This window comes from Peromyscus californicus, unplaced genomic scaffold (assembly GCF_007827085.1).
Source record: "Peromyscus californicus insignis strain IS unplaced genomic scaffold, ASM782708v3 Scaffold_24__1_contigs__length_46423439, whole genome shotgun sequence".
Classification (NCBI taxonomy): Eukaryota; Metazoa; Chordata; class Mammalia; order Rodentia; family Cricetidae; genus Peromyscus; species Peromyscus californicus.
This window is the reverse complement of record NW_026294535.1, coordinates 28,593,495-28,620,094: the sequence shown is the minus strand read 5'-3', so window position 1 is coordinate 28,620,094 and position 26,600 is coordinate 28,593,495. Positions and strand designations below refer to the sequence as shown.

The 26,600-nt window shown below is 41.2% G+C and overlaps 1 protein-coding gene across 23 annotated transcripts; it reads right to left on the bottom strand.

Annotated features, from left to right (window-relative positions):
- Positions 1-634: 634 nt before the first annotated feature.
- Bbs10 (Bardet-Biedl syndrome 10) lies at positions 635-26,600 on the bottom strand. 23 transcript variants are annotated; one of them, XM_052753342.1, is made up of 7 exons: positions 26,324-26,600; positions 19,859-25,964; positions 3,227-11,520; positions 3,020-3,129; positions 2,527-2,664; positions 2,194-2,259; positions 635-2,097 (listed from the first exon to the last, which is right to left on the bottom strand). In XM_052753342.1, the coding sequence occupies exons 1-2, from the start codon at positions 26,506-26,508 to the stop codon at positions 24,020-24,022; spliced, it is 2,130 nt and encodes a 709-aa protein (XP_052609302.1). In that variant the 5' UTR covers positions 26,509-26,600; the 3' UTR covers positions 635-2,097; positions 2,194-2,259; positions 2,527-2,664; positions 3,020-3,129; positions 3,227-11,520; positions 19,859-24,019. The 23 variants fall into 23 exon arrangements, with proteins under 23 accessions (XP_052609302.1, XP_052609304.1, XP_052609295.1 ...); XM_052753344.1 differs by having other exon boundaries at positions 635-1,456; XM_052753335.1 differs by having other exon boundaries at positions 635-2,664; positions 3,227-3,305; positions 3,507-3,592; positions 4,061-11,520.

The window sequence follows — 26,600 nt, the reverse complement described above, 5'->3', positions numbered from 1 at the left end:
ATGGGCACCACTAAGTGGACTCCGAGGATTAGTAATAACAAAAACAGAATGCATGAAGTTGAGAAGATGGCACTGGGGACCTCTAAAGGGAGTTGAAGGGATGAACCGGTCAATGGATGTAATCAAAATATATTGTCTAAATGTATAAGCTCTTCAAGAATAAAAAATATTTTAAAAGGTACTCGTTAAGATAATGTGGTGGTTTCAGTAAGAATATCCCCCATAGGCTCATAGGCTCATATACTTGAATGCTTAGTTATCAAGGAGTGGCATTATTGAGAGGATTATAAGGAGTAGGCAGCAGGGCCTTGCAGGAGGAAATGCGTCACTGGGGGTTTTCAAAAGTCCATGCCAAGTCCAAAGTCTTTTCTCTCTCTGCCTATGTATGGGTTAGCATGTAGTTTCAACTACTGTTCCAGAGTCTGCCGGCATGCCACCATGCTTTGTGCCACGATGATGATGGGCTAAACCTCTGACACTGAAAACAAGCCCCTGATTAAATGCTTTCTCTTGTGATGGCTTCCCTGATCATGGTGTCTCTTTACAGCACTAGAACAATGGCTAGACAGTTAGGCTGTGGTTCAAGTCACATAGTTCACGTCAGGAATCAGCTGTAGGCCAAATTTAACATACATACTATTTGATGCATTTTTTTATTTTCCCAAAATATTATTATTAATTATTTGAAAATTTCATACAATATACCTTGATCACACTTGCTTCATATTCCTCCCTGGTCCACCCACACCCTTGTGCCATTCTCCCCCAGAACAGAAAAAATACACTACAAGTCAAATATGTGTTGCCCATATACTCATTGGAGCATGGTCAAACTTGCAGTGGCCAGCCACTTAAAAAAGGAGTCCTTCCCCAAACCTGCACCTGAAGCCATGAAATGTGAAGAGCTACAGTTAAGCATCTTTATTACAATTTTCAAGGACACTCTTCAGAAAGGTCCTGTCTAGAGTGTTTCTTTTGGAGATGGTGGCACAGAAGCCTTCGATGTCTGTCATTTCCAGTTAAGATTCTGCAGTCATGGATACTACTACAAAAGAAGCTTCTTTGACAAGAATATCAGTGGCAGTACAGATCACGGACTTCCACATGGTTTCCAGCAGCAGAATGGATCATAGACTTCCACATGCTTTCCAGCAGCAGCATAGATCAAGGTCCTCAAGATTTCTGGTGACAGCTTGGATAACTGACATCCATCTGGTCTCTAACTTCAACACAGATCACCAACATAACGTGTTTGCAGGTGGCATCACTGATCACTAACACCAGGATGCCTTCTTGTGGCAGTACTGACCACAGATGACAACACAGTCTCCATCAGAATCTGAGTCATGGATATCCAACTGGTCTTCACCATGCAGCCCAGACCATGAACATCAGCATGGTTTTTTGGTGGCAGCACAGAACACAGATGTCAACATTGTCTCCAGCACCAGGATGGCTTAACGACATCAAAATGATTTCTGTTGGCAGCTTTGATCATGCATATCGACCTAGTCCCAGCAGCAGCACAGATCACAGACATCAACATGATGGCTGGCAGCAGCACAGACTACAGTCATCATTGTCATCATTATGGATTCAGGTGGCCACGTGGACCATGGACATCCACAAGGTCTAAGATTCCAATACAGACTATGACCATAAACATGGTTACAAACGGCAGCATGGATGAGTGACATCAACGTAATTTCAGATGTTAAGTCAGATAATGAACATCAACATCGTTAACACAGGCAACAGGGATCAGTGACATCAACATGGTTGGTAGACTGTGGCAGATCATGTACATCAACTTAGTTTCCGGTGGCAGACTGATCACAGAAATCAACATCGTACGCATTGTCAGCACAGGACTCTTATGTGAACTGGGTCTCAGGTGGTAGCATGCACCACTGATTTCAGCATTGTCTCAGATGATTACAGACTACAGACAGCAGTATGGCTACAAGTGGTAGCAAGGTTCAGTAACATCCAACACACAGATCAGTGACATCAACAAAGTTTCAGATGGTAGTTCGAATCATGGATACCAGCAAGGTTAAGAGAGACAGTGAGAATCAGTCACATCAACATGGTTGCCTATGTCAGTACAAATCAGGGATATCAACTTAGTTTCAGGTGGCAGATAGATCATGGAAATCAATATTGTACACATGGGTGACACAGGAAACTTACTTGAACTGGGTCTCAGGTAGTAGTATGGATGAATGACTTCAACATTGTTTCTGATAGCACTGTACACTGCAGACATCAACATGGTTACAGGTGGTAGCAAAGTTCAGTAACCTCAACATAGTTGACAGCTACAACATAGATCAGTAACATCAACAAAGTTTTGGACGGTAGGTTGGATGATGAACATCAACATGGTTAGAAGATGAGGCAAGGAACAGTGACATCAACATGATTTCCTGCAGCGGCATGCATCAAGAGTATTAAATTAGTTGTGGGTGGCATGTGGGATCAAGGAAATCAACATTATTCATGTTGGCAGCACAGAATACTTACCTCGATGTGGTCTCAGGTGGAAGGACAGAACATGGACATCAAAATCATATCTAGGGGCAACAAGGACCACAGGCATCACCATGGCTTCAGGAAACAGCAGGGATTGAGTGGTAGGGCAGATCATGGGCAGCAACATAGCTAACAGGCAGCAAGGTTCAAAGACATCAAAATGTTTGCCAGTGGCAGTACAAATCAGTGATATCAACATAGCTTTGGGGGGTAGGGCAGATCAAATCCCAGACAACAACATGGTTAACAGAGGCAGCACAGATCAGGGACAGCAGCATGGTCACTGGTATCGGTATGGAACAAGGACAACCACATGGTCTCTAGTGGCAGCAAAGACAAAGAGTATCAATGTAACTTACAGAATGAGGAGGAGCATGGAAATGACATGGTGTCCAGCACAAAGAGAGACTAGATGTATCAACATGGTCACCAGTGACAGCGTAGCCTCTGGTGGCACATTTTACAGGGACATCAACATGCTTACCAGAAATGGAAGGATCCATGACATCACCAAAGTTTTGAATGGAGGGTTGGATCATGGATATCACCATAGTTAAAACATGCAGCAAGGATCAGTGACATCAATATGGTGGCCTGCAGAAGCATGGGTGATGAAGTACAACTTAGTTTTGGATAGTAGGTTAGATCAAGGAGAAGAACATACTGTACATCGGCAACAAAAAACATTTACCTCAGCATGGATTCAGGAGTCAGAACATCGACATCAACATCATATCCAGGGATACCAAGGACCACAGGCATCAACACAGCTTCCAGAAGCAGTAGGGACAGCATGGGAGGTCAGATCATGATAATCATCATGATAATCAACATGATAAACCAAGGAGCAAGGATCAGTGATATCAACATGGTTCAGGGACAGAATGAATTACAGATATCAACTTAGGTTCAGACCGTAGGTCAACTCATGGAAATCAGTACTCTTCATGTTGGCAACACAGAAAACTTACCTCAGTATGGTCTCAGGTGGCAGGACAGACCATCAACATCAGCATCTTATCCAGGAGCAAAACGTACCACAAGGCATCAACATGGCCTTCAAACCAACAGGAATAGCATGGTAAGGCTCATGATAGACATCAACATGGTAAAGGAGGCAGCAGGCAGCAGTGATATCAACGAGGTTACAGGTGGCAGCATGCACTATAGATACCAACATAGTTTCAGATGGTAGCTGAGATCACGGAAATTAACATTCTTCACAATGGCAACACAGAACTGTTGCATCAACATGGTCTCAGGGACAGAAGAGATGATGGACATCAATGTCATATCCACGGGTAAGAAAGACCACAAGGACCAACAAGGCTTCCAGAAATAGTAGGAATGGCATAGTCGGTCCGTCCCATAATGGACATCAATTTGATTAACAGAGGCACTTGGAATCAAAGACATCAACATGGTTTCAGGAGGCATCATGAATTATGGATTTCATCTTACTTTTGGATGGTGGGTTAAATCTTGGAAATTAACAATTTGCATATTGGCAACACAGAACACTTACTTTAATGTGGTCACAAGGGGCAGGAGAGATCTTGGAAATCAACAATGTATGCAGTGATAGGAAGGACCACAGGCATCAACATTGCTTCCAGAAATAGTAGAAATAGCATGGTAGGTCCTATGTTGGACATCAGTTTGGTTAACAGAGGCATGTGGGATCAATGACATCAATGTGGTTGCGGGTAGCAGCATGAATCATGGATATCAACTTATTTTCAGATTGTAGATTAAATTTTGAAAATTGACATTTTTCTCATTGGCAATAAAATGGCAGGAAAGATGGGCATAAACTTCCTATTGAGGAGTAAGAAGGACCACAGGCATTGACACGGATCCCAGAAATAGTAGGAACACCATGGACTATCCAATCATGGATATCAAAATGCTTAACAGAGGCCACAGGGAACAATGGCATCAATTTGTCTGCAGGCAGCAGCATGAACTATGGGTATTAACTTAGTTTCAGATGGTAGTTTAATTCTTGCAAATTTACATTGTTCACATTGTTAACACAGAACATTTACCTTAATGTAGTCATAAATGTCCAGACAGGTCATCCATATCAAGATGTTACACAGTGGTAACAAGTGGTATGATGGGCACCAACATGGTTTCCAGAATCAATAGGAATAGCATGGAAGTCCTGATCATAGACATCAACATGGTTAACAGAGGCAGCAGGAATCAATAGAATGACAATGGATGCAGGTGACACCAGGAATTATGGATATAAAATTAGTTTTTAAGATTGATGAAATCTTGGAAATTAACATTTCAATGGTTAAATCTTGGAACTTAACATTCTTCATGTTGGCAGCACAGAATACATAATTTAACAAGGTCAAAGACAAGAGGAGAGATCATAGGAATCAAAATGGTATCTACTGGTACAAAAACAATGGGCATCATCGTGGATTCCAAATGTGATAGGAATATCATTATAATTCCAATCATAAACATCAATGTGTCTAACAGAGGCAGGAGGGATCAATGACTTCAACATGTTTGGAGGTGGCACCATGCATTCTGGATATCAACTTAGTTTCGGTTGGATGTTGAGTTCTTGGAAATTTATGTTCTTCACATTGACAGCACAGAACACTTAATTAACATTGTCAAAGTTGGCAAGAGATATCAAGGAAATCTTTATGGAATATAGGGGCCAGAAGGACCACAGTCATCGACATGGCTTCCAGAAATACTAGAAATAACATGGGAGGTCTGATCCTGGACATCAAAATGGTTACCAGAGGAAGCAGGGATCAATGACATCAACATGTTTGGAGGTGACAGCATGCATTCTGGATATCAACTTAGTTTTGGTTTGTATTTCTGTTCTTGGAAATTTACATTCCTCATGTTGGCAACACAGAACACTCACATTAATATGGTCATAAGGGGCCAGAGAGGCCAAGGCAATCAAAATAATATCCCGTGGAAACAAGGACTACATACATCAACATGGCTTTAGAACCAATAGGAATGCATGAGAGCTCCATTCATAGACATTAACAGGGTTAACAGAGGCAGCAGGGATCAATGGCATCAGCATGGGTGCAGGTGGCAGCATGAATTATGAATATCTGCTAAGTTACCAAAGGTTCGTTAAATCTTGGGAATTACCATTCTACACACTGGCAACAAGGAACACTTACCTTGACTTGGTAGCAGGAGAGATCATGGAAATCAACCTGGTGTCCAGTGGTAAGAAGATCATGAGTATCAACATTGCTTCTAGAAGTAGTAGGAATAGCATTATAATCTGATCATGAACATTCATATGGTGAACAAAGGCAGCAGGGATCAATGATATCAACTTATTTGGAGGTAGCAGCATGCGTTTAGGATATTAACTTAGTTTCTGTTGGTATTTCAATTCTTGGAAATTTACATTGTTCACATTGGCAACACAGAAAACTTACTATGGTCATACGAGGCAAAAGAGTTCATGGAAATCATGATGTTATCCCATGGTGACAAGGACCGCATATATCAACATGGATTACAGAACCATTAGGAATGCATGGGAGGTGCAGTCATAGACATCAACAGGGTTAACAGAGGCAGCAGGGATCAATGGCATCAGCATGGTAGCAGGTGGCAGCATGAACTATGGATATCAACTTAGTTACCAACGATTGGTTACATCTTGGAAATTGACATTCTACATATTCGGAACAAGAAACATGGTCACCGGTAGCAGGAGAGATCACAGAAATCCACCTGGTGTCCAGTGGTAAGATCATGAGCATCAACATTGCTTCCAGTAGTAGTAGGAATAGCTTTGTAGTTCCGATCACGGGACATCCATATGGTTAACTGAGGCAGCAGGGCAAATTCACCTGGTTTCAGGTAGCAGCATGTAGAATGGATAGCCACATAGATTCTAATGGTAGTTTAGATCAAGGAAATTAACATTCTTCATGTTGGAAAGACAGAACTCTTGTACCAACATGTTCTCAGGTAGCAGGACAGATGATGGACTTCAACATCAGATCCATGGGTAAGAACAACCCTGGCATCAACATGGCTTCCAAAAATAGTAGGAATAGCATGGTAAGTCCACTCATGGACATTCACATGATTAACAGAGGCAGCAGAGATCAATGACAGCAACTTGTTTGGAGGTGGCAGCAAGTATTCCGGATATCAACTGAGTTTCAGCTGATATTTCAATTCTTGGAATTCTTCACATTGGCAACACAGAACACTTACCTTAATATGATCATAAGGGGCCAGAGAGGTCATGGCCATCAAGATATTTCTCATGGTAACAAAGACCACATGCATCAACATGGCTTACAGAACCAATAGGAATGCATTGGAGGTGCATTCATAGACATCAACAGGGTTAACAGAGGCACAAGGATCAATGGCATTAGCATGGTAGCAGGTAGCAGCATGAATTATGGATATCTGCTTAGTTACCAATGCTTGTTAAATCTTGAAAACTACCATTCTACACATTGCCAAGAACACTTACCTTACCTTAACATGGTCACTCATAGCAGGAGAGATCATGGAAATCAACCTGGTATCCAGTGGTAAGAAGATCATGAGCATCAACACTGCTTCCAGAAGCAGTAGGAATAGCTTTGTAGTTCCAATCATGGACATCCACATGATTAACAGAGTCAGCAGGGATCAATGACATCAACTTGTGTGGAGGTAGCAGCATGTATTCAGGATATCACACTAGTTTCAGTTGGTATTTCAATTCTTGGAAATTACATTCTTCACATTGGCAACAGAGAACACTTACCTTAATACGGTCATAGGGGTGGAGAATTCATGACAATCAAGGTGTTATCCCATCGCAAAAAGGACCACATACATCAAAATGGCTTGCAGAAGCAATAAGAATGCATGGGAGGTCCCTTCATTAATATCAACAGGGTTTGCATAGGCAGCACTAATCAATGACATCAGCATGGGGGCAGGTGGCAGCATGAATTATGCATATCAACTTAGTTACCAACAGCTGGTTATTCTTGGAAATTACCATTCTACACATTGGTAACAAGGAACCTTAAGGTGGTGACTAGTAGCAGGAGTGATCATAAAAATCAACCTGGTTGAAGATCATGAGTATCGCAATGCTTCCAGAAGTAGTAGGAATAACATTCTAGTTCTGACCATAGACATCCATATGGTTAACAGAGGCAGCAGGGATCGATTAAATCCTCATGGTTGCAGGTGCCAGTATGTAGAATGGACAGTAACATAGTTTAGATGGTAGCTGAGATCAGGGAAATTAACATTCTTCACGTTGGCAACACAGAACTCTTGCATCAACATGGTCTCAGGTAATAGGACAGATGATGGACATCAACATCAGATCCATGGGCAAGAATGAATCCTGGAATTAACATGGCTTCCAGAAATAATAGGAATAGCATGATAGGTCTGCTCATGGTCATCCAAATGTTTAGCAGACACAGCAAGGATAGAAGACATCAACTTGTTTGAGATGGCAGCATGCATTCCATTATCAACTTAGTTTCAGCTGATATTTCAATTCTTGGAAACTTAAACTCTTCACATTGAAAACAAACAATACTTACCTTAAGATGGTCCTAAGGAAAAGGAGAGGTCATGGCCATCAAGATGTTATCCCGTGGAAACAAGGAGCACATGCATCAACATGGCTTTAGAACCAATAAGAATGCATGGGAGGTCCATTGATAGACATCAGCAGGGTTAACAGAGGCAGCAGGGATCAATGGCAGCAGCATGGTAGGAAGTGGCAGCATGAATTATGGATATCAGTTTGGTTACCACTGCTTGTTAAATCTTGGAAATTAACATTCTATACATTGGCAACAAGGAACACTTACCTTAACATGGTCACTCATAGCAGGAAAGATCATGGAAATCCACCTGGTATTCAGTAGTTTAGAAAATCGTGAGTATCACATTGCTTCCTGAAATAGTAGGAATAGCACTCTAGTTCCAGTCATGGACATCCATATGGTTTACAGAGGCAGGAGGGATCAATTAAACCACATGGTTTCAGGTGATAGCATGTAGAATGGATAGCAACATAGTTTAAGATGCTAGGAGCTGTCAGCAGGGAAATCAACACTCTTCACATTGGCAAGATAGAACTCTTGAATCAACATGGTCTCAGATAGCAGGACAGATGATAAAAATCAACATCAGACCCATGGGCAAAAAAGAACCCTGGCATGAACATGGCTTCCAGAAATAGTAGGAATAGCATCGTAGGATAGCTCCTGGACATCCAAGTGTTTCACAGCAGGGATCAATGACATCAATTTGTTCAGAGGTGACAGCATGCATTCCGGATATCATACTAGTTTCAGTTGGTAGATCTATTCTTAGAAATTTACATTCTTGACATTTGTAACATAGAACACTTACCCAAATATGGTCATATGGGGACAGAGAGTTTTTAGCAATCAGGATACTATCCAGTGGTAAAATGGACCATATGCATCAACATGGATTACTGAACCAATAGGAATGCATGGGAGGTCCATTCATAGACATCAATAGGGTTAAAAGAGGCAGCAGGGATCAATGGCATCAGTGTGGGTACAGGTGGCAGCATGAATTATGGATATCTGCTTAGTTATCAACATGTGGTTAAATCTTGGGAATTACCACTCTACACATTGCCAAAAGGGAACACTTACCTTAACATGATCACACATAACAGGAGAGATCATGGAAATCAACCTGGTGTCCATGGTAAGAAGAACATGAGCATCAACATTGCTTCCAGAAGTAGTAGCTTTGTAGTTCTGATCATGGACATCCATATGGTTAACAGACAGCAAGGATCAATTAAATCCACATGGTTTCAGGCAGCATCATGTAGAATGGATAGTAACATGGTTTCTGCTGGTAGTTATGATCATAAAATTAACATTCTTCATGTTGGCAACACAGAACTCTTGCATCTACGTGGTCTCAGCTGACAGGGTGAATGACAGACTTCAACATCAGATCCATGAGCAACAAAGAACCCTCATCAACATGACTTCCAAAATAGTAGAAATAGCATGGTAGGTCCACTCATGGACATCCATATGTTTAACAAAGGCAGCAGGGATCAATGGCATCAACTTGTCAGGAGGGGGCAGGATGCATTCTGGATTTCAACTTAGTTTCAGTTGGTATTTCAGTTCTTAGAAATTTACATTCTTTACGATGGCAACACAGAACACTTACCTTACTATGGTCATAAAGGGCAGGAGAGGTCATGGCCATCAAGATGTTATCCCCTGGTAACAAGGACCACTTGCATCAACATGGTTTACAGAACCAATAGGAATGCACAGGAGGTCCATTCATAGACATCAACAGGGTTAACAGAGGCAGCAGCATGGTTGCAGGTGGCAGCATGAATTATGTATATCAGCTTACTTACCAATGCTTGGTTAAATCTTGGGAATTAACATTCTACACATTGGCAATAAGGAACACTTACCTTGACTTGGTCACAGATAGCAGAAGAGATCATAGAATCAACCTGCTATCCAGTGATAAGAAGATCATGAGCATCAACATTGCTTCCAGAAGTCGTAGGAATAGCGTTATAATCTGATCATGGACATCCATATGGTGAACAGAGGCAGCAGGGATCAATTAAATCCACGTGGTTGCAGGTGGCAGCATGTAGAATGGACAGCAGCATAGCTTCATACAGTAGTTGAGATCAGGGAAATTAACATTCATTATGTTGGCAACACAGAACTCTTGCATCAACATGGTCTCAGGTGGCAGGACAGATGATGGACTTCAACATCAGATCAATGGGCAAGAAAAACCCTGGCTCAACATGGCTTCCAGAAATAATAGGATAGCATGTAGGTCTGCTCATGTACATCCACATGTTTAACAGACAAAGCAGGGATCAATGACATCAACTTGGTTGAGGTGGCAGTATGCTTTCTGGATAACAACATAGTTTCACTTGGTATTTCATTTCTTGGAAATTTACATTCTTCATGATGGCAATAGAGAACCATTATCTTAATATGAATATAAGGGCTGGAGAGGTTATTGCAATAAACACATTATCCTATGGTAATGAGGACCAGTTGATCAACATGGCTTCCTGAAGTATTAGGAACAGTAAGGTATGTCCATTCATAGACATCACACAAGGTAAACAGAGGTAGCAGAGCTGAATGATATCAACATGGTTGCAGATGGCAACATATAGTTTGGATATCAACTTACTTTTGGATGGTGGGTTAAATATCAGAAAGTAATATTCTTCACATTCAACACAAAAACTTCCTTTATATGGTCACAATGGCAAGAGGAGATCATGGAAATTTAAGTCAGTGGTAACTTGGTCCAAGGTCATCATCATGGCTTCCAGAAGCAATAGCAATAGCATTATGTGTCCATTTGTGGACAACAACATGGTTAGCATAGGCAGCAATGGTTACTGAAATCAACATGGTTGCAGGTGGCAGTATGAAATAAGGATATATACATAGTTTAGATTATAGGTGAAATCACAGAAATGAGCATTCTTCATGTTGCCGATGCACAACACTTACCTTACCATAGTCACAGGTAGCAGGAGAGATCCAGAAAATTAACATGGTATTCAGTTTTAAGGAGGACCACAGGCATCAGCATGGATTCTAGAAGCAACAGGAAGAGCATGGTATGTCTTCTGATCATGGACATCATCATGTTATACATAGGCAGCAGGGATCAATGACATCATCTCGGTTGTAGTAGACAGCATGAAATACGGATATCCACTTAGTTTGTGATGGTAGGTTAAATCATGAAAATTAACACTCTTCAGGTTGGCATCAATGAACACTTCCATCAACATGGTCTCACATGGCAGCAAAGATCTTGGTTATCAACATCATTTCCAGGAGCAACAAGGACCACAGGCATCCACATGGCTTCCAGAATCAGTAAGGATAGCATGGTAGGTTGGATCATGAACATCAGCATGGTTAACTGAGGAAGCAAAAATTTGGGACATCTACATGGTTGCCATTGACAGAATGGATCCTAGATATCAACTTAATTTCAGATGACAGTTCGGATAAAATAAATCAACATTCTTCATATTGGCAACAAAGAACTCCTGCATCAGTTTGGTCTCAGCTGGCAGAACAGAGCTTAGACCTCAACATCATATCCAGGGGCAACAAGGACCACAGGCATCAACATGGATTCCAGAAACATTAGGGACAGCATGGCAGGTTGGATCACGGACATCAGCATTGTTAACAGAGGCAACAGGGACCAGTGACATCAACATAGTTTTGTGTGACATCTTGAATCCTAGATAGCAACATCATTATAGAAGTAGCAAGGATCAGTCAGATCAACATAGTTACTGGTAGAAGCGTGGACCAGGAAAATCAACCTCCTCTGCATTGGTAGCAAGGACCAAGGGTATCAACATGGCTTAGAGAATCAGTATGTACCCTGGACATTACATGGTCTCTGGTGGCAACAGGAACTGTGGGCATCAACATGCAGCAGCAGCAAAGATCAGTGACATCAACATAGTTTGGATGGTAGTTAGGATAATGGACATCAACATGGTCTTTGGGAGGGGCCCTGATCAAGGACATAAACATGGTGTCTAGCAGCAGCATAGACCATGGACATCTCTGTGTTTTTTGGTGGAAGCTTGGATCATGGACATCACCCTGGTGCCCAGTGGCACCATGGAACAGGATAACAACAAGGTTGCTGGTGGCAGCTGGCATCATGGACATTCTTTAGCGATGTTATTGTTAACATCATCAGTGCTTTTCAAAAGGATAAATATAACAGAGCAAAATGTGATATGAACATACAATGTCATATTTTATGATTTTATATACAATATCAATTTTGTTATTTGAAAATTTTTTCTGACATCAAAAATCTAGATTTTTAAATAATCTCTTCCAAGTAAAAGTGCTATACACAGCTTCCCATGAGCTTACAGTCAATGTTCATATCTGTATGTTTTTCTTGTTCTATGTCTCTTACTCTTCCTAGAAATTAAAATGTAATAAAATACAAAATGTGTAAATTTAATGTTTTGCTTCTCTAAAGTTTTCTAACCTTAGAAAAATTAACTAGCTGGATATAAATGCTAAATTTTCTTCTATACAGGTAATCTATTTAATATTTGTATTTTCCAAATATTTGTGTTTCCCTTGTATTATCTTAGCTGTTCCCTTATATATGACCCTTCTTCATGCTTTATATTTATTTGTTTCACTTCCTCTCCTTTCCTTTTGTTGCTTCATATGGTCTTGTATTTTATGTTCATTCTGGTAGTCTTCCAGTTTTTCTCTTTTTATCATTTGTCAAATGATATACTACTTCAAACATCTTCCCCTTTACTTCAAACACTTAACTTTATGTTGAGAAAATGCTAGTAGAGAGGTAGTAGGTGAGAGCTCTTGTTTTAGAGAAAGGGCAAAGAATTCAGAGAGTGCTAACAATGATTAACAGTGAGGGTCTACCAAATGTCCCTTAATTATAATGTATCCCCTTGAGAATGAGAAGATGTTTATCTCTATGGGTAAATTTCAGTACAAATTTGAGGAATATTCAGGTAACTCTGGCAAGCACAACAAGCATCTTACTTATGCAATGTTTTCAAACTTCATGTCTCATTCAAAAATTACAATACAATGAGAAAAGTAAATTAAGGGTTTATGTTGAATAACTGAAATATTCCAGAAGCCAAATAACCTGGTGTTCTTGCCTTACTAATATATGCAAGAAATTACTTGTATGAAAGTTCACTGCTTTCATTATAGTTCACAATTTTTAACATTGTTATTTTATTACATTTCAGGTACTGTGATAAATATTTAATGACACAAAATTTTAATTCTCAACTAGTTTAAACAAGGTAACTATTGGAAAGATGTGAATCTTGAGTTATTCAATGTTAGGGAAATTTTCTCAAATGTTTATTGTGATTCCTTTATACGACTATTTCTATGGTCTTTGGGCAACCACAGAAACTGGGTATCCATATATGCGTTTTAAAACAATAGAAATACTGTCCCTACTACAGAGAATTGTTCTGAAAATTAACTAAAATGTAAACACAAGGCATGCTTTATAATACCTAGTATGATGGTCAGTATTAATTAATCAACACTTAGGAGGCAAGCCACTAAGCACACCTCTGAGGAATTGTATAAATTAAGATTTATCTGAGATCGTCTTTGAGGGAATAACTTGATTATGTTATTTGATACAGGACAAACCAACTTAATTTTGCTGAGAACCAAGAAACCAGTGAGATGAAAGGGACCACGGCACGGTTAGTGGTGAGATAGAAGTAAGAGGGCTGTACCAGGTTACAGTGATCTGAAGGAGGCCATGGAATAGACAGACAGCGAGGGAGAGAAATACAAACGGAGGGTAAAGTAACAGTAAGGATGTCTGAAAGAGTCGTAAGAAATCATGTGTTAAATGACTACATAAATACCTCTAATATACTTAAGTTGGTAAGTGAATGAATGCACATGGTTTAAGTAAAATGTTCTAATTTTAATTTACATATTAAAGCCAATGTATACAATTATGCCTTTTAATTGTACCTTATGTAACAAATTCTAATCATGTCCATTTTGCTTATGATAGGATTACAATTTTTATCACAACTGAATATTGACCAAACATGTATGCTGTGGTTTGTGCAGGAGTTGTTTAATACTATATCCATTTAGCTAAAAAATAATAGTACTATGTTCTCCCCTGGGGCCTATGACACCCCAAGATATGGGTTCATGGGTCTTGAATCCAATCAGAAGCCTAACTTCCGATGACTAAAGTTACCTAGTTTCTTAATTCTTAACTGATGGGTGAGTTTAAGTTTAAAAAAAAGCCAAAAATCGGAGAATAAGAAGTGCAAATTGTATTATCTGTAATGGTAGGTAATTTTTTTGTTGATTGAGATTTTCATACATGCATATAATGTGTTTTGAACAAGTCCAATCCTCATTTTCTCCCTTCTAATTACTTCTCTATCCCTCTACCACTGTCACCCCTATATTTTATGTGTTCCTTTTGTTAAATCCATGAAATCCACTGTATTAGCTACTTTCCTGTTGCTATGATAAAAACCATGGTCAAGGCATTTTATACAAGGAATAGTTTATTTAGGCATATGCTTTTAAATGAAAGAGAGTCCTTCAAGGTAGGCGGTATGGCAGCAAGTGTCAGGAACGGTAGAAGTAGGAAGCTGAGAGCTCACATCTTTTACTATAAGCACCAAGAAGGGGACCATTTTGGAAGTAGAGCAGTTACATATTCTCAAAGCCTGCCTCCAGTAACATTCTTCTTCCAGGATGGCCATAACCTACTACACCTTCCCAAACACCAACACAAAAGGGGGATCGAGTATTCAAATGCCCGAGCTTATAGGAGACATTTCTCATTTAAACCAGCATATTCAGTTACTGCTGCCATTATGTGCATGGCCACATGCCTAAAGGAAAGAATTTCCATCTCCAAATAGCCACCAGAAACTTGTTAAATTTCGATACCTAGCAGTGGGATTTCCTGATTATCTCTCCCCTCCGAGCTGGGATTTTGTCTGACTTGATCTTGTGCTGGTCTTGTGCATGGAGTTAGAATGACTACCTTTTCACATGTTCAACTGCCTTGTTGTGTCTGGAGAAGAGCTTCTCTGTAATTATCCACTACCTTTGGTTCTTGTAATGTCCCCACTGTCTCCTCTCTGATGATCTCTGAACCTTGGGAGGATGAGTGTCGTTGTGATTTAAGGAAGAAATACCCCCCATAATCTCTGGCATTTGAGATTAGTCCCAAACTGGTAGTTTTGCTTGGGGAGGATTAGGAAGAAGTAGTTTATTAGAGATGGAAATTCAGAGCTAGTATCTTCACACATCTTCTAGTTCATTCTCTTGGCTTCCTGCTGCTCCAGAGGTGAGCCCTCAGTATCCTGGTCTAGCTTCCATCTTTCCTGCCTCCACTTTTCCTGTCCCTCCACTGTGATCAACTCTTAACCTTCTGGACTCATAAACCCAAAGAAACTTTTTCTTCTGTAAGTTTCCTTGCTAATAGTGTTTTATCACAGCAAAAGAAAAGTAACTAAGAAGGGTGCAAGATGGATGTCTGTTGTGGAATATTTTAAGATGTGTTCCATTTGTTCATGCTGTGGAATATTTGTTTAACGATGCAAAGATGTGTTGCATTCTTTTATGTTGCATTTGTTGAACTCTGTGAAGCTGTGTTACTTTGCCTGCCTAAAACATCTGATCGGTCTAATAAAGAGCTGAACAGCCAATAGCAAGGCAGGAGAAAGGACAGGCAGGGCTGTCAGGCAGGGAATAAATAGGAGAAATGTGGGAATGGAAAATGAAGGAGTGAGAAAAGAAGGAGGTAGGCACACAGCGAGAAACTGAGTAAGAAGGAAAGAAAAGGTATGCAGAAATTGCGATAAGTAAAAGGCCAGAGACAGCCGGGCAGTGGTGGCGCACGCCTTTAATCCCAGCACTCGGGAGGCAGAGCCAGGAGGATCTCTGTGAGTTTGAGGCCAGCCTGGGCTACCAAGCGAGTCCCAGGAAAGGCGCAAAGCTACACAGAGAAACCCTGTCTCGAAAAACCAAAAAAAAAAAAAAAAAAAAAAAAAAAAAGGCCAGAGACAAAAGGCAGCTGGGATAAATTAAGAAGCTGGCAAGAAACAAGCCAAGATAAGGCCGGGCATTCATAAGAAAGAATAAGTCTCTGTGGGATTTATTTGAGAGCTGGGTAGTGGGCCCAAAAAGAGTGAAGAGCAAAAATAGCAAATATATATATTTGGCATATCAGTGTTAGGCTCTTGAATTTCCATAGGGCCTGATAAAGCTTTAAAAAAGGATATGGCTCCTTTAAGAAGTTCTGCTAGAAGAGGCGAGTGACTCTTCTCCACCCAGAGAGTCCTGTCTCTGGGACCCAGGTCCGGGGGCATAATCCATGGCCCGCCACCCCACCCAGTGCTGCCCCAGCTGCAGGCCAGCAGGGAAGACTCCTGCAGAAGGCTTCCCCACCAACACCCGCCCCCCCCCCCCGTGGGACCCTGCAATCTACAAGATCCACTCCTTACCCCAAAGCCACCCATCCTCCTGCAACTTCAGTGGCTCCCTGAGACACAGAATCTGCCAGCTCTGACTGGACCAAGAGGTGAGTGACTCTTCTACCACACAGACCGTCCTGCCTTTATGACCTAGGCCCTGAGGCACAATCTGTGCTCCCCACTCCCACCCATTGCTGCCCCAGTTGCAAGCCAGCAGAAAAGACTCCTGCAGGCAGGCAGCCCCACCAACACCCCCACTGGTCCCTGCAATCGACAAGACCCACTCCCTACCACAAACCCACCCAACCCCCTACAACCTCAGCTACTCCCTGAGACACAGAATCCCACCAGCTCCAATTAGACCAAGAGCTCTGACTGGACGAAGAGTGGTCCCCTCAGACACAGACACAGCAAGTACAGATTGGATCAAGAGCAGCTCCCTCAGACACCTCTTGCACCTAATGGAGAAGAGATAGATAGACACCAGTGAATAAATACATACAACAACATAAAGAGCAATATGGTACCACCAGAACCTAAAAGTTCTACAACAGAAAGACCTGAACATCACAACATAGAAGAAGCAGAAGAAAGCAACCTTAAAAATAATTTTATGAAGATTGATAGAGGCCTTTGAAGAGGAAACGAAAAATTCCCTTAAAGAAATTGAGGAAAAGACAGATTAAAAAAAAATCGCAAGAAATCAATAAATCCACTAAAGCAAGCCAAGAAAACCAAGAAAAAGCAATTAAACAGGTGAAGGAAACAGTTCAAGTCCTGAAAATTGAAATAGAAAAATGAAGACACAAACCAAGGGAATGCTCAAAATAGAAAATCTGAGTAACTAGAAAATCTGAGTAACTGAAAAGGAACTACAGACACAAGTATAATCAACAGAATACAAGAGATGGAAGAGAGAATCTCTGGTGTGGAGGATACAATAGAGGAAACTGATTTGTCAGTCAAAGAAAACACTAAAGCCAAAAATGTCATAACACAAAACATCCAGGAAATCTGGGACACCACGAAAAGGCCAAACCAAAGAATAATAGAAACAGAAGAAGGAGAATACGAACTCAAAGGCACAGAAAATATATTCAAGAAAATCATACAAGAAAACTTTAGCAACTAAAAGAAGGAAATGCCTATGAAGATACAAGAAGCTTACCAAACACAAAATAGACTAGAACCACCCCCAAAAAAGTCCCCTTGCCATATAATGATGAAATCACTAAACATACAGAATAAAGAAAGAATATTAAGAGCAGCAAAGGAAAAAGGCCAAGTGACTTATAAAGGCAGACCCATCAGAATAACACCTAAATTCTCAATGGAGATTCTGAAAGCCAGCTTATGGAATTCAATTCCAAATTGTATTTCATAGTTTTAATTCCAATGTCTTTGGTTACTAATGAGCATTTTGTAATTTTACATTTATTGGTATCACTCACATTTGCCAGTTCTTTGATACCTTTGAAATACTTATTTTTATTGCATTTCTGTTCAATTATTCATATGTTTTTTTGCTGATACCTAGTGAAAGCCAAAAGGAGGCATTTAGGAGGGTACATTAAGTGAGGGAGTATGGGAAATTCTAGGAAAAATTAGAGTGTCAGACTTTGGTGATTGGAAAGACTTAGGTAGGTAGGAACATGGAAATAACTAAATTGGGGGTATGGAGAGATCTCAAAGAAAGGGTGGATAAAACCTATATCAAAGCCTATGATCCCATAATCCAATCAAAATATAATTGGAGGGAAAGTAAAATTCATGGGATATGAAACTAAAAAGACATACAAGGGAGTTAAAAGATTAATGAGGGCCAAGGAAATGAGGGAGAAGAGCGAATATTGTGATGGATTTAAAAAACTATGGATGCACTAAAAATATTTTATGGGAACTCACATCTTAGGTGATTTCCAAATACAACTTAAAACAAAGAGTTCAAACATAATTATCTTGCATGAATCAACAATTTCACTCCCACAAAACACGGGTTATTAAATGAAAACCACAATGTAAGAAATAAGACACCTCACCTTGAAGGACTGGTCAAGGAGGCCTCAACACCAGGCCTTTAACCCCAGCACTTGGGAAGCAGAGCCAGGCGGATCTCTGTTGAGTTTGGGGCCAGCCTGGTCTACAAAGTGAGTTCCAGGACAGGCTCCAAAGCTACACAGAGAAACCCCATCTCAAACACCCCCCTCCCAACAAAACAAAACAAATAACAAATATTTTTCCCACTGTCCTTGGTTACCCACCACAACTTGATGATAAACTCCTAATGATAAAGGTGCCACACACTTTAGTTAAAGACACAGAGAAATCCATTTCAAAATTACTGGAAAACTACCTTCCTGCTGGCTAGTAGTGCACTTTCATAGTGCCAGAATGGGATTGGGGATCAAAGGCTCCCATGTACTTACCCAGTGCTGGGGACTGCATGCTCTAACACTGACTTGCCAGACAACCTTTGCCCACTGTTGCTATGGTTGCATCACTATTATGATGTAACCACCTGCTTTCCTAGTGCCTTGGACCTGCCCAACATAAGGGGATTTCATGCTTGGTACTGGAACCATAGTCAAAGGCTCGTGGCTGGGGAGTTTATAGGTCATAGGACAGAACCTGCTATTGGAATTTTTCTCAGAAGTGATGCTATAAAATCGCCTTCTAAATATTTCTGTTTATACCCACAGATTGCTCTCTACCTTGGTAAAAACAAAACAAAACAAACAAAAAACAACCTTTTTGAAGTGGGCAACAATCATTACACAGACCAACCATTTGCCAATGGGCAGAGAATTGAGTGACAGCAAAAGCAAAATCCCCAATGGACAATGATGCCACTTCCCACACCCTCCAAGTCTCAGGGAACACCACACAAAGAGGAAGTAACAAGAATGTAAGAGACAGAAAATGAGGAGTGTCCTAACATGCTCTCTTCTGGACAGGCTATGGGTATTGGGCTTATGAACCCACGGTAACTGTGATTACTTAGATACCCATATAAGAACAAGCCATCCAGAAGTTTGGCATTGATAGGGGAGTGTGTTCTCATGCTTTGCCTCTTATGAAGAGCACTCAGCAGTTGGTAGCAGTTGGAGGAAGATGTTCTGTTAAGATTTTCAAGGCTCTAGTGGCTATCCTCACATGGAAGCTCAGATGAGCAGTACTCGTACAACTTAGTTTTGGATAGTAGGTTAGATCAAGGAGAACATACTGTACATCGGCAACAAAAACACTTACCTCAGCATGAATTCAGGAGTCAGAACATCGACATCAACATCATATCCAGGGGTACCAAGGACCACAGGCATCAACACGGCTTCCAGAAGCAGTAGGGACAGCATGGGAGGTCAGATCATGATAATCATCATGATAATCAACATGATAAACCAAGGAGCAAGGATCAGTGATATCAACATGGTTCAGGGACAGAATGAATTACAGATATCAACTTAGGTTCAGACCGTAGGTCAACTCATGGAAATCAGTACTCTTCATGTTGGCAACACAGAAAACTTACCTCAGTATGGTCTCAGGTGGCAGGACAGACCATCAACATCAGCATCTTATCCAGGAACAAAACGTACCACAAGGCATCAACATGGCCTTCAAACCAACAGGAATAGCATGGTAAGGCTCATGATAGACATCAACATGGTAAAGGAGGCAGCAGGCAGCAGTGATATCAACGAGGTTACAGGTGGCAGCATGCACTATAGATACCAACATAGTTTCAGATGGTAGCTGAGATCACGGAAATTAACATTCTTCACAATGGCAACACAGAACTGTTGCATCAACATGGTCTCAGGGACAGAAGAGATGATGGACATCAATGTCATATCCACGGGTAAGAAAGACCACAAGGACCAACAAGGCTTCCAGAAATAGTAGGAATGGCATAGTCGGTCCGTCCCATAATGGACATCAATTTGATTAACAGAGGCACTTGGAATCAAAGACATCAACATGGTTTCAGGAGGCATCATGAATTATGGATTTCATCTTACTTTTGGATGGTGGGTTAAATCTTGGAAATTAACAATTTGCATATTGGCAACACAGAACACTTACTTTAATGTGGTCACAAGGGGCAGGAGAGATCTTGGAAATCAACAATGTATGCAGTGATAGGAAGGACCACAGGCATCAACATTGCTTCCAGAAATAGTAGAAATAGCATGGTAGGTCCTATGTTGGACATCAGTTTGGTTAACAGAGGCATGTGGGATCAATGACATCAATGTGGTTGCGGGTGGCAGCATGAATCATGGATATCAACTTATTTTCAGATTGTAGATTAAATTTTGAAAATTGACATTTTTCTCATTGGCAATAAAATGGCAGGAAAGATGGGCATAAACTTCCTATTGAGGAGTAAGAAGGACCACAGGCATTGACACGGATTCCAGAAATAGTAGGAACACCATGGACTATCCAATCATGGATATCAAAATGCTTAACAGAGGCCGCAGGGAACAATGGCATCAACTTGTCTGCAGGCAGCAGCATGAACTATGGATATTAACTTAGTTTCAGATGGTAGTTTAATTCTTACAAATCTACATTGTTCACACTGGTAACACAGAACATTTACCTTAATGTAGTCATAAATGTCCAGACAGGTCATCCATAACAAGATGTTTTCCAGTAGTAACAAGTGGCATGATGGGCATCAACATGGCTTCCAGAACCAATAGGAATAGCATGGAAGTTCTGATCATAGACATCAACATGGTTAACAGAGGCAGCAGGGATCAATGACATTAACTTGTTTGAGATGGCAGCATACATTCCGGGTGTCAACTTAGTTTTAGCTGATATTTCAATTCCGGGAAACTTACATTCTTCACATTGGAAACAAACAATATTTACCTTAACATGGTCCTAAGGAGATGGAGAGGTCATGGCCATCAAGATGTTATCCCATGGAAACAAGTACCACATGCATCAACATGGCTTTAGAACCAATAGGAATGCATTAGAGGTCCACTGATAGACATCTACAGGGTTAACAGAGGCAGCACCATGGTTGCAGGTGGTAGCATGAATTATGTATATCAGCTTCCTTACCAATGCTTGGTTAAATCTTGGGAATTAACATTCTACACACTGGCAACAAGCAACACTTACATTAACATTTGCCCAGGTAGCAGGAGAGATCATGTAATAAACCTGGTACCCAGTGGTAAGAAGATCATGAGCATCAACACTGTTTCCAGAAATAGTAGGAAGAGCGTTATAATCTGATCATGGACATCCATACGGTTTACAGAGGCAGCAGGGATCAATTAAATTCACATGGTTTCAGGTGGCAGCATGTAGAATGGACAGCAACATGGTTTTCAATGATAGTTTAGATCAGGGAAAGGAACATTTTTCATGTTGGCAACACAGAACTCTCGCATCAAGTTTGTCACAGATAGCAGGACAGATGATAGACATCAACATCAGATCCATGGGCAAGAAAGAACCCCGGCATCAACATGGCTTCCAGCAGTAATAGTAATAGCATGATAGGTCTGCTCATGGTCATTCAAATGTTTAACAGACACAACAGGATCAAAGACATCAACTTGTTTGAGATGGCAGCATTCTGGATGTCAACTTAGTTTCAGTTGATATTTCAATTCTTGGAAATTTACATTCTTCACATTGGAAACCAACAATACATACCTTAACATGGTCCTAAGGAGACAAAGAGGTCATGGCCATCAAGATGTTATCCCGTGGAAACAAGGACCACATGCATCAACATGGTGTACATAACCAGTTATTTTGAGGGAGTCTCACTGAATCTAGAGCTTGTCAATTGGCTGGACTGGCTGGCAGGCAAGATCCAGGGATCTGCCTGTCTACTCCCGGCAATCCCCCAGTTGTGGGGTTATAGAGGCATGCTGCCAATCCTGGCTGTTAGGTAGGTATTGGGGATTCAGAGGCTGGTTCCTCAATTCTGTGCAGCAGGACAGTTTCCCAGTCATCTTCCCAGCCTACTAACTTACAAACACATTACTAGTCAGAAACATTTCAAATACAAAGGTGTTTTTGTTCTACTTTTTCTAAATTCAATTACAAGCCAATGTTTATCTATCTATTAATCTCTGAAGGCACTGCTTGACAGCACAGCAGAGTCAGCATCTAACTGAGTATTTGCATAGTAAGGATTTACTGAATGAATGAACGAGAAATATGTATTTAGGGGAACCGATGTGATAACAGTTACTTAACAAGCACATTTAAACACTTGGCATAAAGAAAACATTGTTTGGGGTGTTACAGAGAATCACTAAAAGAAGAAGACACTGTTCTTATTCATGACTTGACACACAGTGTGCTGTTTGCACTCAGAAGCTCTTAAAGTGACATGCAAACACTTGTCAATGTACAATACACAATGGTCAGTTTGTTGCTATAGAATTTCGGCCGTGCACCCAAACTAAGAAATACTAGCAACTGCATTAAATCCTTCCAGGGCTTTCAGAGCCAGGAGAAAATGAAAAGCATAATTTCCCATCTTTTCTGGCATTAACTTCTAATTATAAAAGGTGAATTTGCAGCGCAAAGTCATTTTTGAACAGGTATTCAAAGGTGCAGATGTTGAAACTTTACCCTTTTTGTGTGCATGCAAGTGCCACAGTGTACACACGGAGCCCTGAGGACAGCTTTGTGGAATTGGTTCTCCCCTTTAAATTCAGGGTGGCAGGCTTGGGTGGCAAATGCTGTCCAGCTGAACCATCGCCCCAGCCCCCAACCAGCTGTTTTCAATAGAAATAAACAAACCAAATGACACACAAATTAATTTATATGCTTTTACAGAGAAAATTTGACTTTATTTACTGCTTTACAAATTTTTCTCATAGAAAAACTATTTTAAATAAAACATAACAATTTCATATTCATGTTTATAAACAACAGGGGATAGCATCGGAAGGCCTCTTTCAGGTTGGGAGATCACATGACTATGAAATACAGAACGTTCAAGGAAATGGAGTGGAAAAAATTACAGAAAAGGGAAATATAGCGACATGCTCCCTTAGACACAGACAACACAGACCTGAGCCTGGTAATATAACGCAGGAAAGAGACGTATTTAGCCAAGTCTTTGTTCCCTAGAGCTGATATTTGTGTCTGAATGGTCTGGGACTCAATGCACTTAAGGTAAATACTGGATTGCCTTCAAAGTTAGCAAGAAGCTCGTTTTGATTTTTAGCTTGAGTTGAATAAAGCTTTTTCCTAACATGTAGTGTGTGCATCTGACATGTGTGTGTAGGACACAGGACAAGCCTCAGGACTCCATCCTCTCCTTCCAGCCAGTAACCTCTGGGCATTGACCACAGGTCCTCTGGATTGCCTTCTCCCTGGCCCCGGACTCAGAGTTTGAGCAACGAAAAACCGACAGTGTTAAAGTTCATCTTCTGAATCTTGGTCACCAATCTTCTGAGGTTGTCTCTTAACATTGATTATTAAATCAATGGTTAGTATTTTCGTCAAACACTGAAGAACTGAAGTTAGTAACTGGTACTTACCAGCTACTGGCTCCAAGCCTGACTGACCACTTACCATGGGTTGATTGGTTTGCAGTGCATGCAGAGATCGCATATACAGGTGTGGAAAGCTGTCCTTTCCTTTCTTAGACTTGTAAAGGATTTTCGGGATGCCTAAAAGTGCATTAGCTATTAACACACTGACCAGGGCTTCATCTGACTGCCGGCATTGTTTGGCATAGTTGAGAAGATAGTAATGCAGCAAGATCTCAAAATTACCACCCACTGGCAGAACACAGCCTGCTGGGATAGTTGATGAACAATAACCCTGGGAGGTACAAGTGTCAAGTGACTTGTATATCACTGGCAACGTGTACCCTTTTCCAGGATTATTTGTGACCTGTACATTTTCAGAAGAAGTTTCGGTTCTAGTGTCTTCTGCTGTAGGATTTCCAGTGGAATTATTCTCAGTTAACAGTTCAGAATCATCAAGTACCCCGTTATTTTCTGGAGACAAGCACTTCAGTACTTCATCTCTTTGAGATGTATCTACTGGCGTCTCCTTGTGTGCCGACCACGGCATATGTGTTTTTAATTCTGTATCCGAAGCCACCAAATTTGAATATACTTTTAAATATGTCTGAGTGTTTTCCAATTTATTCTGGCTTTTTACTCTTGTGTCCTGATACTTACCATTACTTTCTCTGCTACTGCTATAAGTAAGAGGACTTGGGTCACTCTGGTCTTGGGTTTGTATAATGTAATTTAGATCAAGGTCAGAAAACAACTGCCGAAGCATCTTAAATGCTCCATGAAAAGCACTCTCGTGTTGTTGAACAAGACCCAAAACCGGACCACAAAAGATCATACAGTGAGGTATAAACTCACATGTGCTAACCAAGCCAAGATGAACATACCTTTTGGATCTAAGGATAAGGGGCTTACAAAATTTCACCAAAGTAGTATCAAAAATTTCACACTGTGAGGTGACCTGTGATAGAGCACATGGAAGGAGACCAGTGATCCTCTGGACAAGAGAAACCTCTTCAGATGACAAGCACTCCACCACCGATATGCTATTTAATCTTGCACAGTAAATAACCAGGTCTGGTTGCTTCACACTGGACAGGAGCAGTTTTATATTCTGACTATGCAAATGTCTCATTACTGCTTTTGTCCTTTCCATGATCCAACACTGAGATGCCTGAAACTGCACTTCTGAATTTAGAATAAACTCTGATCCAGATGATGAGAACAGAGGCTGGAGGATTTCCGTTACCAACACCATCCTCATATCACCATCTGCTGGGCAATACACAGAAAAGTCCCGGTGCAGCACGAGGCCATCCACAATTCTAGAATCTGAAACAGGAAGGTCTGTCACACCAACATTCAACTCGACAAAACAGTTGTCCACCAACTCAAATACTTCAGTCCCCCTTTTACAAGCCATACACTTGAAAACGTAGTCACACATCAACTGTGAAATAAATCTGCGATTGTTTCTTCCCACTCTTCCACAAAAGTATGCCTCCAGGAGTGACTCTAAAGAGTGTCTGCACAGTGTTCTTCCTTTAGCAGAGGAAGAAAAGACAGACAAATAGTGCCTGCTTAAGTACTGGTCCACAATACAATCTAGTATTTGTGTCTGAAACGTCAATAGAGCCTGAGAAACAGATTTCCACTGACAACAGTTTCTCCAGTGCCTTTCATGGGTCTGAATATTTGCAGAAGTGAGTGAATCTTTTTCTTTTCCTCTGGTTGCATGAAGTCCTCTGAGTAAATGGCAAAGAAAAATAATAAATGTTTTAGCACCATCTCCTGTTTTTTTAAGGTGACTGGAAACACACGCCACTATCATCCTGTATAGGAAGGGGGGAAAAAAAAGTAACTCAGATTTTCTACATTGGCGCCATGTTAAACTCATGCTTTCATTGCTACAGACATAAAGACTATCGTCTTTTTGACACACAGACTTATCTTTACTTTTTACTTTTCTAAACTACTTTGTTCTATTCTGAGATCCCGGGGGTGGAAAAAGAGAACTGTTCTAGGTAGTTGACGAGGTTTGGGACCCAGGACTAGTCGTTTGGGCGGCGCTCTAACCTGATGTCTACACTGGTCTTAACAAGATGTTTTTACTCCAGGTCCACGGCCTCAGGACCGGATGGGAGGTGGAGGGAGCCTGCGGGCCTGGCGGACGGCAGGTGGCGCGAGGTACCTGGCTAAGGGATGCTCTAAGTGCAGCGCCTCCAGGAGGCGGCCTCCATCCCGGCTGAGCAGCACCTCGCCGGTGGCCTTCGTACACAACACTTGCCCGCCCTCGGGCCCCACGCAGCGGCTGGCGATGGTTTCCAGCGCCTCAGCCACCCGCAGCGCCGCGGTCACGGACCCCAGGGACGCCATGGACCCGGGAGCCTGGCAACCGCTTCTGCCACACCGAGGGCAGGAGGCCAGGACCGCCGGAGGACGGAAACGGAAGAGGCGGGGAAGGGGCC